Source organism: Gossypium arboreum, chromosome 5, assembly GCF_025698485.1.
Source record: "Gossypium arboreum isolate Shixiya-1 chromosome 5, ASM2569848v2, whole genome shotgun sequence".
Taxonomy (NCBI): domain Eukaryota; kingdom Viridiplantae; phylum Streptophyta; class Magnoliopsida; order Malvales; family Malvaceae; genus Gossypium; species Gossypium arboreum.
This window is the reverse complement of record NC_069074.1, coordinates 27,103,613-27,119,621: the sequence shown is the minus strand read 5'-3', so window position 1 is coordinate 27,119,621 and position 16,009 is coordinate 27,103,613. Positions and strand designations below refer to the sequence as shown.

The 16,009-nt window shown below is 35.7% G+C and overlaps 1 protein-coding gene across 1 annotated transcript; it reads right to left on the bottom strand.

Moving 5' to 3' along the window:
- Positions 1-7,262: 7,262 nt before the first annotated feature.
- Positions 7,263-14,332, bottom strand: LOC108453330 (putative transcription elongation factor SPT5 homolog 1). The gene is made up of 22 exons (XM_017751367.2): positions 13,795-14,332; positions 12,151-12,386; positions 11,889-12,035; positions 11,646-11,804; positions 11,481-11,564; positions 11,300-11,370; positions 10,855-11,212; positions 10,590-10,745; positions 10,412-10,509; positions 10,282-10,330; positions 10,050-10,202; positions 9,818-9,961; positions 9,643-9,736; positions 9,340-9,501; positions 9,210-9,258; positions 9,024-9,118; positions 8,833-8,911; positions 8,680-8,734; positions 8,454-8,571; positions 8,231-8,374; positions 7,885-7,982; positions 7,263-7,620 (listed from the first exon to the last, which is right to left on the bottom strand). The coding sequence occupies exons 1-22, from the start codon at positions 14,141-14,143 to the stop codon at positions 7,381-7,383; spliced, it is 3,138 nt and encodes a 1,045-aa protein (XP_017606856.1). The 5' UTR covers positions 14,144-14,332; the 3' UTR covers positions 7,263-7,380.
- Positions 14,333-16,009: the final 1,677 nt, after the last annotated feature.

Here is a 16,009-nt window from a genome sequence, read left to right as displayed (position 1 = left end):
TCAGTTCTAGAACTACCGTAGCATATGTGAGTCTAGCTATACATGCCAATTTTATGAACTGCGATAGTGTGATGAATCCTAACATTGAAATGTGCTTTTATATAACAAATGGATCCCAAAAGAGCCGTAGTAGACGATGTCGAAAGTAATGTACCTGCTCCCGCGCAAGGGACAGCGCCATCTGATTCTCGACCAGCTACGAGTAGCCATGATGGTGAGGCTAGACAAGCTTTCTATTAGATGATGAATGATTGGTTCACCCAATATATTAGAACCAATCCGACTGTATAACAACCTTCACCCCTGGTTAATTCTTTTCAAACTTCTGTTATGCCACCAATGAATCCGGTTCAGTTAAGTAGACCACCGGTCAATAAGATTAAAAAATATGAGGCTGAAGAGTTTCGAGCTACAACGAGCGATGATGCTGAAAAAGCTGAGTTTTGGCTAGAGAACATGATAAGAATGTTTGACTAATTATCATTAAATCCTGAAGAATACATAAAATGTATTGTTTCTCTTCTGAGATATACGACGTACCATTGGTGGAAGACTTTGACATCTGTGGTTCCGAGTGAACGGGTTACTTGAGATTTCTTCCAAGCTAAATTTCGAAAGAAATATATTAGTCAGAGATTCATCGATCAGAAACATAAAGACTTTCTTGAGCTTAAACAAGGACGTATGTCTGTCACAGAATACGAGTGGAAATTTGTAAGGTTAAGTCAGTATGCTCGTGAATGTGTATCTTCTGAAGCAATAATGTGTAAAAGATTCGAGGATGGCTTAAACGAAGATATTCTCTGTTATTCGGGATTTTAAAAATCAAAGAATTTGTTGTACTTGTTGAATGAGCATGTAAAGCTGAAGATCTCGGGAAAGAGAAAAGAAAAGCTAATTTTGAAGCTAGAGAGGTACGAAAGAGATTATCGGGCAAGTAGTTTCAATCTGGATCAAAAAAGTTTATAGATGATAACAGCCGTTCAAAGGCTAATGTGGGACATTTGAATAGAGATCGTGTTAGATCACAATCAAACTTCAAAGCTCTAACTATGTCTGTTGCCAATATTGATAATGTAAAGAATGAAAAGCCTGAGTGTAATCAACGTAGAAGACGACATTTTGGTAAATGCTGGGGAAAAAGTAATAACCGAGCTTGTTACAGTTGTGATTCATGAAATCATTTTATAAAAGATTGCCCAGATTTAGCTGAAAAAGATAGTGTTCAGAACCCGAGGCAGAGTGGCAATGCTTCTCGTGGTAGACCTTCCAGAAATATAGGAAATATAAGTGGCAGTCAGAGCAGGACAAAAGATACAGCTGTTAGATCAAAGGCTTGTGCACCTGCAAGAGCCTACGTTATTCGAGCTCGTGAGGAAGCTTCGTCGCCAGATGTGATTACGGGTACATTCACTCTGTGTGATACTTCTGTGATTGCTTTGACAGATCCTGGATTAACACATTCATATATAAGCATTAACTTAGTGAACAGTAAGACTTTGCCTGTAGAGTTTACTGAATTTGTAATTAGAGTTTCGAACCCCCTAGGCAGATGTGTTTTAGTTGATAAAGTCTGTAAGAATTGTCCGTTAATATTTCGAAACACATGTTTTCCGGCTAATCTGATGCTGTTATCTTTTAATGGATTTAATATAATTTTGGTTATGGATTGGTTAACTTTGCATGATGCTGTTGTGAACTGCAAACGAAAAACTATTGATTTGAGATGCAAGAATGATGAAATAGTCAAAATTGAATCTAGTGATTTGAATGGATTGCCTGCTTTGATATCTTCGATGAAATCTTTGAGTATTGTGAGAAAGGGTTGTGAAGCCTATTTTGCATATGTGATTGATTCAAAAATGTCAGAAAAGAAAGTTGAATCTGTGCTTGTTGTCTGTGAGTTCCCTGATGTGTTTCCCGAAGAACTTCTGGGATTACCTCTAGTTAGAGAAGTAGAATTTGGCATTGAATTGGCACCTGGTACTACTCCGACTTTGATAGCTCCGTATAGAATAGCTCTGACTGAATTAAAATAACTAAAGTTTCAATTGCAAGAATTGACCGATAGAGGATTTTCTAGACCGAGTTTCTCACATTGGGGTGCTCCGGTTCTATTTGTGAAAAAGAAAGATGGTAGGATGAGAATGTGTATAGATTATCGTTAATTGAACAAAGTTACTATCAAGAATAAATACCCTCTGCCCCAAATTGATGATTTATTTGATTAGTTGAAAGGAGCTGCTGTGTTTTCGAAAATAGATTTGAGATTAGGCTATCAGTTGCGAGTGAAAGACTCAGACATTCCGAAAACTACTTTTAGAACAAGGTACGGCCACTATGAATTTCTAGTTATGCCTTTCGGATTGACTAACACACCTGCTATTTTTATAGACTTGATGAATAGAATTTTCAGATCGTATTTAGATCAATTTGTTGTTGTATTCATTGATGACATATTGACTTATTCACGTGATGAATCCGAACATGTCGAGCATTTGAGATTAGTGCTACAAATTCTGCGAGATAAACAGTTGTATGTAAAGTTCAGTAAATGTGAATTCTGATTGTGAGAAGTTGGTTTTCTGGGTCATATTGTATCAGCCTCTGGTATCTGAGTTGATCTGAGCAAAATTTCAGTTATTTTGGATTGGAAACCTCCGAGAAATGTCTCTGAAGTCCGCAGTTTTCTGGGACTCACTAGTTATTATAGAAGATCCATAAAAGGTTTTTCGATGATTGCGACTCCATTGACAAAACTGCTTTAGAAAAATGTGAAATTTGTGTGGTCTGAAAAGTGTCAGAACAGTTTTGATCAGTTAAAAATTTTGTTGACTGAAGCTCTGGTATTGGTACAACCCGAATCGGGTAAAGAATTTGTGATATACAGTGATACTTCATTGATCAGTTTGGGATGTGTTTTAATGCAAGAAGGAAAAGTCATTACTTATGCTTCGAGACAGTTGAAGCCGCATGAAAAGAACTATCCGACACACGATCTTGAGTTAGCCGCGATTGTGTTTGCTCTAAAGATTTGGCGTCACTACCTGTTCGGTGAGAAATGTCATGTATATTCTGATCATAAGAGCTTGAAATATCTGATGATTCAGAAATATTTGAATCTACGACAGAGAAGATAGTTAGAACTGCTAAAAGACTATGAACATGTGATTGATTATCATCCGGGAAAAGCAAATGTTGTTACTGAAGTTTTGAATTGAAAATCATTGTTTGCTTTGCGTACAATGAATGTTCATTTGGTTCTGTCCGGTGATGGTTCAGTTTTAGCTGAATTGAAAGCAAGACATTTGTTCTTACACTAAATTATCGAAGCTCAGAAGATTGATAATGAGCTTTTAGCTAAACGACCTCAGTGTGATGTAGAGTCTGATTCAGAATTCAGAGTTGATAAAGATGATTGTCTGAGGTTCCGAGATAGAATTTGTGTTCTGAGAAATCCGGAGTTAATTCAGATGATCTTGAGTGAAGCTCACAATAGTCGGTTATCTGTGTATCCTGGTAGTACAAAAATGTATAATTATTTGAAACAGCATTATTGGTGGTCCGGAATGAAAAGAGATATCTCTGACTTTGTTTCTAAATGTTTAATCCGTCAGCAAGTTAAAGTTGAATATCAAGTGCCATCTGGTTTGTTACAACCGGTTATGGTTTCGGAGTGGAAATGGAATCGAGTGACAATAGACTTTTTTTCGGGTTTGCCCCTGTCTCCGAGAAAGAAAGATGCAATTTGGGTTGTAGTTGATCGATTGACGAAATCAGTTCATTTTATTCTGATTCTATCTGATTACTCGCTTGATAAGTTAGCTGAGCTATACATTTCTGATATTGTGAGATTGCACGGTGTGCCATCATCTATTATATCAGACAGAAATCCAAGATTCACATCTCGATTCTGGAAGAAATTGCAAGATACTCCGGGTACTAAATTACACTTTAATACTGATTTTCATCCGCAAACGGATGGTCAATCTGAGCGGATTATTTAGATACTCGAGGATATGTTGAGATGTTTCATTCTTGAATTTGAAGGTACTTGGGAACAATATCTACCTTTAATTAAATTCGCTTATAATAACAGTTTTCAATCGAGCATTAAAATGGCACCGTACGAAGCTTTATGTGGTCGCAAATGTCGTACACTTTTGTATTGGACGGGGCTCAGCGAAAATAAGATTCACGGGGTTGATTTAATAAAAGAAACTGAGTAGAAAGTTAAAGTGATCCGAGATAGTTTGAAAGCAGCTTCCAATCGCCAGAAATCATATGCAGATTTGAAAAGAAAAGACATTGAGTTTGAGATCGGCGGCAATGTGTTTTTAAAGGTATCTCCGTGGAAGAAAGTATTTTGATTCGGTAGAAAAGGCAAATTAAGTCCGAGGTTCATTGGACCGTATGAGATTATCGAACATATGGGGCCGGTAGCGTATAAATTGTTGTTGCTACCAGAGCTAGAAAATATTCATAATGTATTTCACGTATCAATGATTCGACGATACAGATCCGATCATTCTCATGTGATTCCTTCGTCTGAGATTGAAATTCAGTCTGATATGACTTATGAAGAAAAGCAGATTCGTATCTTAGCACGTGAGGTTAAAGAACTGCGAAATAAGAAAATTTTGTTAGTAAAAGTGATGTGGCATCGACACGGTATTGAAAAGGCCATGTGGGAGCCTGAAGATACTATGAGACAACAATATCCGAATCTATTTAACGGTAAGATTTTCGGGGATTAAAATCCCTAAGGGGGAGAATTGTAACAATCCGGTTTAGACCCTAGTCGGAATAATGGTTTTGGGACCACATATCCGAGACAGAAAAATAGTTAAATATTATTTTCCATGCTTATGATGTGTGAATTAGTATGTGTGAAAGTTGCGTATGAAAATTTAATCGTATGTGTACTCAATATGATAAAAGGGCCTAATCACGTAAAATGTAAAAGTTGTCTGTCGCTTGTTAAAAATGCTTATTTGACTTGGCTTTATAATTGTGAGGTCCTTATGTGGTTATTTGATCATGGTTTTGATTAAAAGACATTGGTGGACATTACTTGGTGGAATATTAATGTTTTAATACAAGGGTAAATTGGTAAAATGTTTATTAAGGTAATTATAATAAAACTAAAGTATGAAAATAGGCCATAATATGTTCTTATAGCCGAAAATATGAAAGAAAAGAAGAGAGAAAAGCTTTGCTAGGGTTCGGCACTTGCAAGCTTTGATTTAGGTATGTTTTTGCTTCGGTTTTTGATAATTTCTATGTTTTTGTAATCGTTGCTTCGTATATTATCAAGCCCATACCTCAATTTCTGATTTTGATGATGATTTTGAAATGTGCCATGGATGAATTCATGAACTTTATGTTGTTAAATGATGAAATATGAAAGTTTGGTGTTGGGTTTACATGTTTGTCTTTGGATTTTTGTTGAAATTGAGTAATTTGGGCTAAATTATAAAAATGTTATTTTGAGGGACTAAAATGTAAAATAAATGAAATGTATGGACTTGTATGAAGGCTATGAAAATTCGACTAAGCTTGTGTACAAGCAAATTTTGTGTATTTTGTGATTTTGTGAATTAGGGACTAAAGTGTCGAAATATGAGGGTTAAATTGTGAAATGCCCTAAATGAATGTTCATGTTCCGATTTTGTAGGGTAATGCCTCTAACCCTAGTTCGACAATGGATACGAGTTAGAGGAGTTACATCTTTAATTTTTAAATATATCCATAATTTTTAATAATGATTACTTATACTAATTATTTTATTAAATATTAAAAATAAGCGTGTGCATAGAGGTGGCAAACAAGCGAGTTCAGGTGAGTTCAAGTTAAGTTATTTCAGGTTTGGGTTTAAGTTTTTTGTGTTTGGGCTTTTTTAGATTCGAGTTATTTTGAGTTTAATCTTGGGTTTGGTTTACATTAAATATAAGTATATATATCTACATAATTTAAATGTCTACATCTCAATATAAATTATTAATTTATTATATTTGAAGTATTTTTTATTATGATATATTATTTCCAATTATATTTTAATTAACATTAAAATTTTGTTATTGCTACTTGTTAGTATAAAACTATATAAAATTAATTTATTATATAAAATCAATTGTCCTAAATAATTTTATTATAAAGATATGATATATTACAAGTTAATTATATTAAATTTTAAAATAATTGATTAGATGAACTTGAATATGAAATAATACTATTATTCACTAAAAAGAAATTTTAACAGATGAAATGAGTTTTTTTTATATATATAGTTGCATAATGGAAAATTTTTATGCATACAAAAAATATAACTTGACATTATATTCATGTATTAATATTTGATGACATAAATTATATGTTTAAGTATAAAATTTTATTAACTATAAAAGATTATTTGTTGGAACTGACAGAAGTTTGAACCTTAGTATATAAAAAATCTCTAATTTTTCCTTTTGATAACACAAGTTTAAACCATAATATAGCATTTGGTTTTATAATTTCTCTAATCATTTTATCAATAGTTGAAATAGAATATGTTACTTGATATTTCATACATCTAACTCATCTAATTAGAAATTAAATTATCCTATATAAATTTGTATTCCAAATTAAAAAGCTAAATACAATTACAAATAACTAATAATGGTAATCTCATTTTTTCAAAAGCTACTATTTCATTATATATAAAATAATTAATTAATTTATTACGAAAAAGATATTTCAATAAAACTAATAATTAAAGCTTTTATAAAAATATTTAGTTATAGTTTGATTATTTTATTTTAATTACTAAATTTGGATCTAAATTTTTCAAGATTTTTCAAACTCAGGTCTTTTTTGAGTTTAGGTTTTTTAAAGTTTGAATTTTTCAAATCCAGGTATAGACTTTTTGAATTTAGGGTTTTTAAAATTCGAGTTTTTGGGTTGGGTTCTCAGACTCCAGCTCTTAGTTTACACTGCCTGTGCTATAGAAAACAGGTATCAGAACTAATCAATCCTAAATAAAAAGCACTAAAATTTTGAATCCTATTTTATCTGTAAAACATTATTTACAAAAGAAGAAACGCCAGAGAAAGCGTCAACACTTTATACTGACTCTTTGTTTTACAAACAAAGTTAAAAGAAAAACAGTCCGTATTTACTTAGATTTTATTTATTAAAATATTCAAAGATATGATAACATTTTAACAGTCAATTAAAAAACTATATTGAATGGACGAAATTAGGACATGAGACATAAAAGCTTTGAGAGAATAGGAAGAAGCCACTTTGCTACAACGTGAATTCCAAACAAAATTTACTCAAAAACTACTTACCAGTCATATACATTGCTAGTTATCATTATTATTGTTGTTACTATTGTCAGGGTAATTTTGCTAGTATAACTAAGTCCAATATCTTCACATCAAGACTGTCATCTATCCTTACAATGCCATCCGTGCCATCTACCCCGATTAGCTTGCCAGTGAGACCACGTAGTGAGCCACCCATGATTTTGATCTTGTCCGACTTCTTCGGTGGTATGATTTCCATCTCACTGGGCATGGCGATTACTGTATCCCCACTGCCACTTGATCCAAGGGCCACCTTACATGACCCATCCTGTATCACCGAGACCATCAATTAATCCTTTTATAGTAACTTCTCCAAACACTACAATTATAGTCGATTGCTAAACGCTCCATTTGAAATAAATAATCAAGTGATGTTCACCAATATTACTAGGACTGGTGTCAGTCTCGGGTATTGGCATGTAATGTTCAAATTTTTATAAACCTTGTTCAAAGCAATGCCAATGTTTAACATTACGTGGGAGATGTACCAAACAGAAGCAAAAGAAAATAACAACTTGGACGAGGGACATACCGGAAGCACCTCCTGGATAACGCCAAGAGTCTCATCCCCAGATTTGTGCACATTGACCAAAATATCTGGCACGAACCATGGTCCTTCACTCTCAGGACCTGCAAGTAGCCAGATGTTATATTGAAACCATATTTAAAGTTTGCTTTTTTTCTTAAAAATTTAGAACTATGATGGAGGTAATAACTTCAGATAAACTTCACCCTTGGCTTACACCAAAACCCTTTTTCTATAGAATTGATGCATATATATTATATGAGAGACGATTTAAATCCCATGAAATATCCACCAGTCAACCCAAAGAAAGATCAGTTTGCTTCAAAAGCAGGTGAAGAAACAGAAATAGCACCTATTACAGGAGACATAGCATCAAGACCACCAGTTCCTGGTGTCATTGGCTGCCCTCCAGGTGTACCCGGAATATAGGGTCCCGAGCTTGGTGTCATAGGCTGACCACTTGGTGTTGATGGCATATAGGGACTTGGAGCATTGCCTGCAGCAAACATAGCATGAGTAACACTAAAAAACTCATTTACACACATTCAAATAGCAAGAATATGATAATTTACAACCATAAGCTGAACCGCTGTCTCTTGGTGTTCCAGCCTCACTGTAACTACCGCCAGGAGTGCTGGCCCAACCCGAACCAGGTGTAGGTGCTTCATATGCCCTTGAAGGAGGACTTCCTGGCTGAAAAAGAACAGAATTTACAGTTAATTTACAAACAAACGTACTCTGATTAAGTATGAAAAAAATAGCTACATTGCTAATAGCAGCCAATTGTGCAAGAATCCTAACCTGATACTGTGGACTGGTCCCCCAAGAGGCAGGGTTTCCTTCTTCCCAATTATCCCTGTTTTGCAGTCAGAAAAATAAAACGACCAGTCAAATCAAGGCATGAATTCAACAATAAATGTGGGATGCACCAGATTAATGGAATCTACTATTAACCTAGGTGGACTCATTGGTGCATAAGGATTCCAGGCCCTGTCACGCATAGGTGTCCTCATGCCATCATGGATAGGTGTTGCTGCAGAGAACATACAAGCAACTAAATTATTATTTATTAAATAACTTTATCAGCTATAAAGGAAGTCTCCACAACTAAAGCACAAGAAAACACTAAATGGAAGAAAAAATACCTCCAGGATCTCTCATAGGAGTCATGTACGGATGTAATGGAGTTCGTGCAGAGCGCATAGGTGTTTCACTTCCCATACCATACCGGGATGTCTCACTAGCACAACAAAACAAACATTGGACAGATATAGGAAGAGGATTTTCATGGTCAAAAACAACAAAAGGAATCTCAAAGAAATCATATTTACCGGTGCGGTGTTGAAATAACAACATTATCAGATACAAAATTGCGGTCGACTGCAAAAAGAAACAGGTCATATAAGCCACAAAGATACTAAAATGAAGGAGAGAACATTTAAAACTGGAACTTGAACTTGCCTGTAACAACCTTCATTTGAGACTCTAACTCAACTCGAACTGATTGACCTTTAATATCTACAACACGTCCACGGTAACCCTTATAAGGGCCCTGTCGAATTTTCACAGTAGTCCCAACCAAAGCATCATGCCCTCCTCTTCCACCTCGGTGCCTTCCTCCAGCTGTTTTGAAGGGACAGATGTTAATAGCATCAGCCTTATAATGAAATTTTATGACTTAACCTTGAGAAAAAAATAGCCCAAAGATATTCAATAACCATTAAATTTGTACAACCAAGGATACTAAGACTGTCAGCAACATACAATCAAATGGAGGCCCTCCCCTAGAAAATCTCCTTGGCGAAGGTGGTACACGAGGTGGAGTCTTGAAGCCACCAAATCTTGAGAGGGAATCACCCTAAGCGATTGAATCAAAATGCATGAGGATGATATAAATTACACATGACTTAACCACCAGAGAGAGAGCGAGAGGACCTACATTTCTATTCCCATTGGAACGTGCTCCTCCCACTACACAACAAGAACCAGCTTTAGCACATATAAAGCCAGCATGCTCGAGGTGATGACGATCATAAACGAACAAGACTCCTTTGTATATATGCTCAACAGGGCCTTGTTTCCCCTAATATGATGGGATAAGATAATTTGTAAACTATTTAAACCCACAGAGTAACTAATTAGGCAATCCAAATTGTAAATGAGAATCTTACTTTACAAGAACCCTCAAGGATCCTAACCACATCTTTTACAGAAACAGTATTCCTATATCTGTCTTGCACATCAAATTTCTTCTCAAGCTTGCATTTGATTTCCCTCAATTTGACAAGACATACCTCTGGTCTCTCAGGAACGCCCTTAAGAACCTAAAGGAAAGTACAAGACTAAGATTATATTCAAGTAAGATGTGCCAAAACTCATGCCATTTGGGAGATGTTGATTCACCTGAAACGCTTCCCTTTCTACACGTATAATTACACCAAAGCTATTGTTACTGCACCAACAGAACCCACATGTTAGGCACCCAAATTAACTAAAGACAGTAAATCAAATTCTTCAGCAAGAAACTACTTACTCTAGTAGCACAAGGTCATGAAGCTCATAATCCCCAATTTTTGTAACACCAGTCGTTACTTCAGAGCTCTCAACAACATCATCAGCAAAAACACGAATCTGATAAAGAAAAAGGCAAATTATTTTTCCATTAAGATAGTCCTTCGATCAGAACCAAACTTGAAAAATGCATGACTCACGTGTTCTTTGGTCGTATCAGATAAAATGATGAGCACATGCTGCTCAACCTTGACAACCATCCCAGTTGCACCTTCCTTAGTCCCAGCAACAACCTTCACATGATTCCCAGGCTCAAAGTACTTACATAGCTCTTTTTCGTTAACAGCCAGAGTTTTCTGCAAATCATCACAAAGGCTAAGTATGTCCTCGCAATAAGGAAAGTTATATGCAAACCAGCACTCAAAGACTTAATTCAAAGAACACCAAAACCAACTGAATTCTTACAGGAAGGCCTTTCATTTCTGGTCTGATGTGGACATTCTCTTCCTCAACCTTTTCAACCCATCCCTTTAAATTTTTCAGATCCCCCTTCACAACAATAACAGCATCACCCTTCATGAAATGACCTTTCTTCCTGTTCGCAAACAAAGTTGACAAACCGACCATTTCACCTTCTCCTTTCACACTTGGTGTCCGAAATTTTTCAAGTTCATCAAAAGTTGGTTTTATGTTCTGAGCACTAATTGACTTCATTGACACTGTTTTGTACAAGAACCCATCTTTAAACAACATGCCACCAATATTTTCAAAGTAATCACCAGACATTGGATCTCGTCTGTGCTCTACACGAATATGAAGTTCCCTAGAAAAGATATTGAGGATTAAGTTATTATGAAGCAACACAAAAGTGGTAGATTTTCCACTAGAAGTTGAAATCACTTGAGACTACCTAGCTTCATCAACATTCATAAAACGAGGAGGAGGAACAAAAGCTTTCTTCTTTGCAACTTCTCTCCCTTCCTATATAAAATAGTAAATGTGCGAATCAAGGACAACAGAACCAGAAAAGAGAGATTAACAAGTTATTACTAACTCTGTTTAATTTTTCATAAATGCGATCCATTTCATACCAATTTATTCGCTAGGGCTTGTAAGTCAATCCTAGGGATCAATTTCACAGTGACTCTTTGCCGAACATTATCCACATCAACTACCTGCAAAATGGAAATTAGGTCAGATTATAAATTACGTACGAAGAATTCATGGAAGTAGACTGGCAAGGACAAAAATCATACTTGAGCAAGATCACCCTTATATGTCCCAATCTTCATTCTGACCCAGGTATCTCTTGAAAGATCAATGGCTTTGCTTTCAACTGATAAAACATCAGTCATTTCCCTTATTGGAACAAGCATTATCTTTGCTCCAAATATATTGCGTATGCCTTTGATAGCCTGAAGCAGATTAAAATTGATCAATAGATATCTAAAGCTAAGCCACTCATCAAAAATAAGGCAAAAGCAGCAATTATCACATACCTCCCTCACATGGGCTTCCTTGTCTGCTTCGATATAAATATAATTTTTTAGGTGATCAAGGGCAATAACAGACCTGATCTGCAATTCAGATCCTTTATCAATGTATTTCTGCATGAGGCAAACTGCTGTCTCTCGTTCACGACCAATCTACCATTCATAAACATTACCTTAGTAAACTTCAATGAAAATTGTCCAAATAATCATAAAAAATTTCTGTTCAAAAACAAATTTCCAAAAAGTTGAAGAGGACATCAGTACATACCGCACATTTCACCATCCACAACTTTGGATCTCTTACAGATGGCAAAAGTGCTTGCTGTTCCACATCAGTTGTCTCCTCGTCGTATTCTGCGTGACTTGATCTTGCATACCTAGCTTGAATGCTTCTTTCAAGAGCTTCAACATCTTCTTGTTCATCCTCTCGAAGAGGTAATGGGCGACGCATCCTTCTACCAACATCTTCATCAGGCATATCAGCTCCACTGTCAACTATGAAGCCTGCATGAATAGAAGAATTAACAAAGATCACCATACTCAGATATCAATCAAAACATTCCACAGTAGTTATAAATCAAATAGCTTGCTATGGGAAATCCTACAATTGTGTTGACTGTGAAATGTATCTTCAGCATATAAAAGCCACATTTATCTTTTTTGTTAAGGAAAAGGTGTACGAGATAATTGAAAGTAGCATTGATTGGGCAGAAAACTTTGAAAGGGCAAAGAACAAAGGACACCAGCCATGAGATTTACATACATAGTTTCCACATATCATTTTTATCCAACCATCCCTACTACGTGACATCAAAACACAATAGATTTAGGCAAATTTAACAAATATGGAAACCAAAAGATGCTCAATAAGCTAAAAACTAAGGACCTTAAAAAAAGGACTAAGTTGAACTTAAAATTACAGGAAGGAAAAAAATTTGACCTAAAAACTCAGATCAGGTAATTAAAATTTTGGAATAGCGAGATATTCTTAGTTTTGCAGAGAATCAGATGCAAAGTATCCAAACACTTATATAAATGCTAGAATGCTACAGAACTATAACACAGAGGTGAATCAAAAGCCAGGCAGAATGAGCTTTTTCTGCCATGTCTAGATAGAAGTATTTGTTAGTTCAATGTCATGGAGGAATTCTTCACAGAAAGTTTGTAATGAAAAATAGTCGAAAAACTAGAAGCTAGTTGAAATTTTATGAAGTTAGAAAATTTTCAGAATGAGTAATTTCTGTAACAAAAAAGAGAATTCTTAGATTTTGCAGAGAACCAGGCCCTAAGCCCCCAGTATCCCACCAAATGTAAAAATAAAGAAGAACCATAAAAACAATAACAGAAATGTACAACTAAAAATTCAGATATATCAATCTAAAATGAAAACGTTTATTGACATTCAAAACCATTACAATGTCAGAAACTAATGCCACATCTTCATATCCCACCAAGGCACCGATAACAAATTTCACTTTTAGATATTTAACAACCACATTCAATCAACATTTCTGATAAATGATTCCATAATCAGAAGTTACACCATAAGATAATATAAATGACAATTACATAACTGGAATGCAAATTATGATCGCTTACGGGAAAAACAAAAGGGCTACTTTAATCTTCATTTTTAAAAGCTTAAGCGGCCGCTAACAGCGGAATCAAGTTAGAAGTAGATTTCCATTAAAAGGGTATATCATTGTAACCTCCAAAATACCATATTGAACAACCGTAAGCTTTGAAGTGAAACTAATTTCTAAGTAGAAACTGATTTTGATTCATCCCCACATAGCATCTATTCAAGCAAATTAAATATTTCTCTTTTTCTCCCATTTTATTACCAATTTCACTTCCAATCAACCCAATTAGCAAAGGATAACTAAAACAAAAGTAAGGCAGAGGAAATTACCGTCTTCCCCTTCATCCTCTTCCTCTTCCTCGTCGCTATCAACCTGTGCTTCAAGATCAAAAAACTGAGAGCCATCACGCGGAGCCTTGTGTCGTTTCCCACCTCGACCACCGCCGCCACCACCACCGCCATAAACCTCATCATCATCTTCTTCATCTTCCTCATCATCCTCGTCCGCCAAGTCGTCGATGAAATCAGATCTCCCACGCTTCTTACTCGAACCGCCACGGCCTCTCCCTACGTCTTCGTCGAGGTCGTAATCCTCGTCGTCCAATAACTGTTCTTCCTCATCTTCATACTCTTCCTCTTCGACGTCATCATCTTCTTCATCGTCGAATCGCCTTACCATCGTAGCAACTCTATCGAGAGGGCTCTGAGGTTTTTGTTGGTGATGATATATATTCTTTGAAAATAATTTTAATGGAAAAGGAAACCCTATATATGGAAAGGGGAAAGATTACATTTCCTTTAAATAAATAGTTTTTTTTTCCCCTACCCATTTCTTTTAACATGCCAATATCGACTTTAATTGGGCGGGCTTCAATCTTTACTATCCTACAATGAATTTTTATGTTATTTTAATAATTAATAATTTTAATTATATTTTTCACTCTTCAATTTTTACTCAAATTTTATATTAAAAATAAAGTGGATCTCATAGCTTTAACTATACAATAAATGGAAAAAAATATAATTGTAGAGGCTATTTTTTTTTTTTGAAACAAACAAAACTACAAGTAAATTACTTAAACATAAGAATAATCTAAAAATTTGTTCCTATCAAGAACAGCACGAGCTATCTCAGGTGGATCATCGAACACTTGCGGATCTCCTTTTTCGTGCAAAGCTTGTTTAGCTAAATAGTCTGCAACCTGATTTTGCTCCCTCGGAATGTACTGTATAAACCAATGATTCTCTTAAGACATAAGGTTATGGATACGCCTAACTAATGCAGAGTTGGAGGTAGTTGAAACGCTTCCAAGGATGCTTTTAACAACCTCCAAACTATCAGAGTGTATGATGACCTGATCTAAACCTAGACGTCGGATCAATTTGAGGCCCTCAAGAATACCCCACAATTCTGCATTGAAAACTGAGCATTTTCCAATGAACCGGTGAAAACCTATGATCCATTACCTCTCCTTATCACGAACAACTTCCCCAACTGCAGCAAGTTCAGAGTCTAATTGCACAACCCCATCAGTAAAAAGGTACACCTGTTCCTCAGCGATACGAACTTCATCAGAATGGGCAAGACATTTTGAAAGGATCTCTTGAGAGGAAGATGAGAAGTGTATCGCCCAACTATAGGATCCTTGGATTATTTCTTTGGAACTCCATGGTGTGTCTTGAAAGATGTATAAATTCTGATTTTTCCATATACACCAAGTAAGCAGCCCAAAAAAGCATGCCCAGTTAGCTCCCTTTTTATGAATCAGCCTGTTTCCCTGCAAATTAAGAGAAAACCAATATTGAAAGGGAAGGGAGAAAAAGTTCGGAATATACTTACCTGGATGAACCTGAGTCCAAACATCTTTGGCTGCTGGACAGTCGCGTAAGATGCGTAATATATCTTCTAAGTGATAACCACATATATGGCACGAGGGATCTTCCGTGATACCCCTTTTAACTCGTTCAACGTTACTAAGGACTCTTCCTTGTAAAATCGTCCAAATGAAAGTATGAATCCATTGAGGTCCGGGAAATTTCCATGCCAACTTCCATCTTTCATCATCTGAATCAGGCTCCTCCCTTGATCGCTTTATAAGCAAATTTAACAGAAAAAACACCAGATGAAGTGTGATTCTAAGAAATTCTATCAGAACCTTCTGAAGGAGATGGGGGAGGAATACCTTTAATAGCCTCAATCACCTCTTCTGAGAGCCAAACTCGAAAGATATCTAAATTCCATGAACCATTCTCAATAGTCATCTTGTGCAAAAGACACTCAAAATTCAGATTAGCATTAGCAGGAATATATCTATGAAGGGGTCCGAACTCAGGAATCTAGTTATCCTGCCAACACTTAACTTTGTGGCCATCACCAACAAACCAGTGAAGGTTTTCCCTAAGTAAAGACCAAATTTTGGAAAGTGACTTCTAAAGAAAAGAGCCTCTATCTGTATTGATGCAACTTAGAAGTTTTTTTTTAGACGATACTTCGATCTAATCACGCAAACCCAAAAGGCTCCCTCGTCTAAAACTAATTTGAACC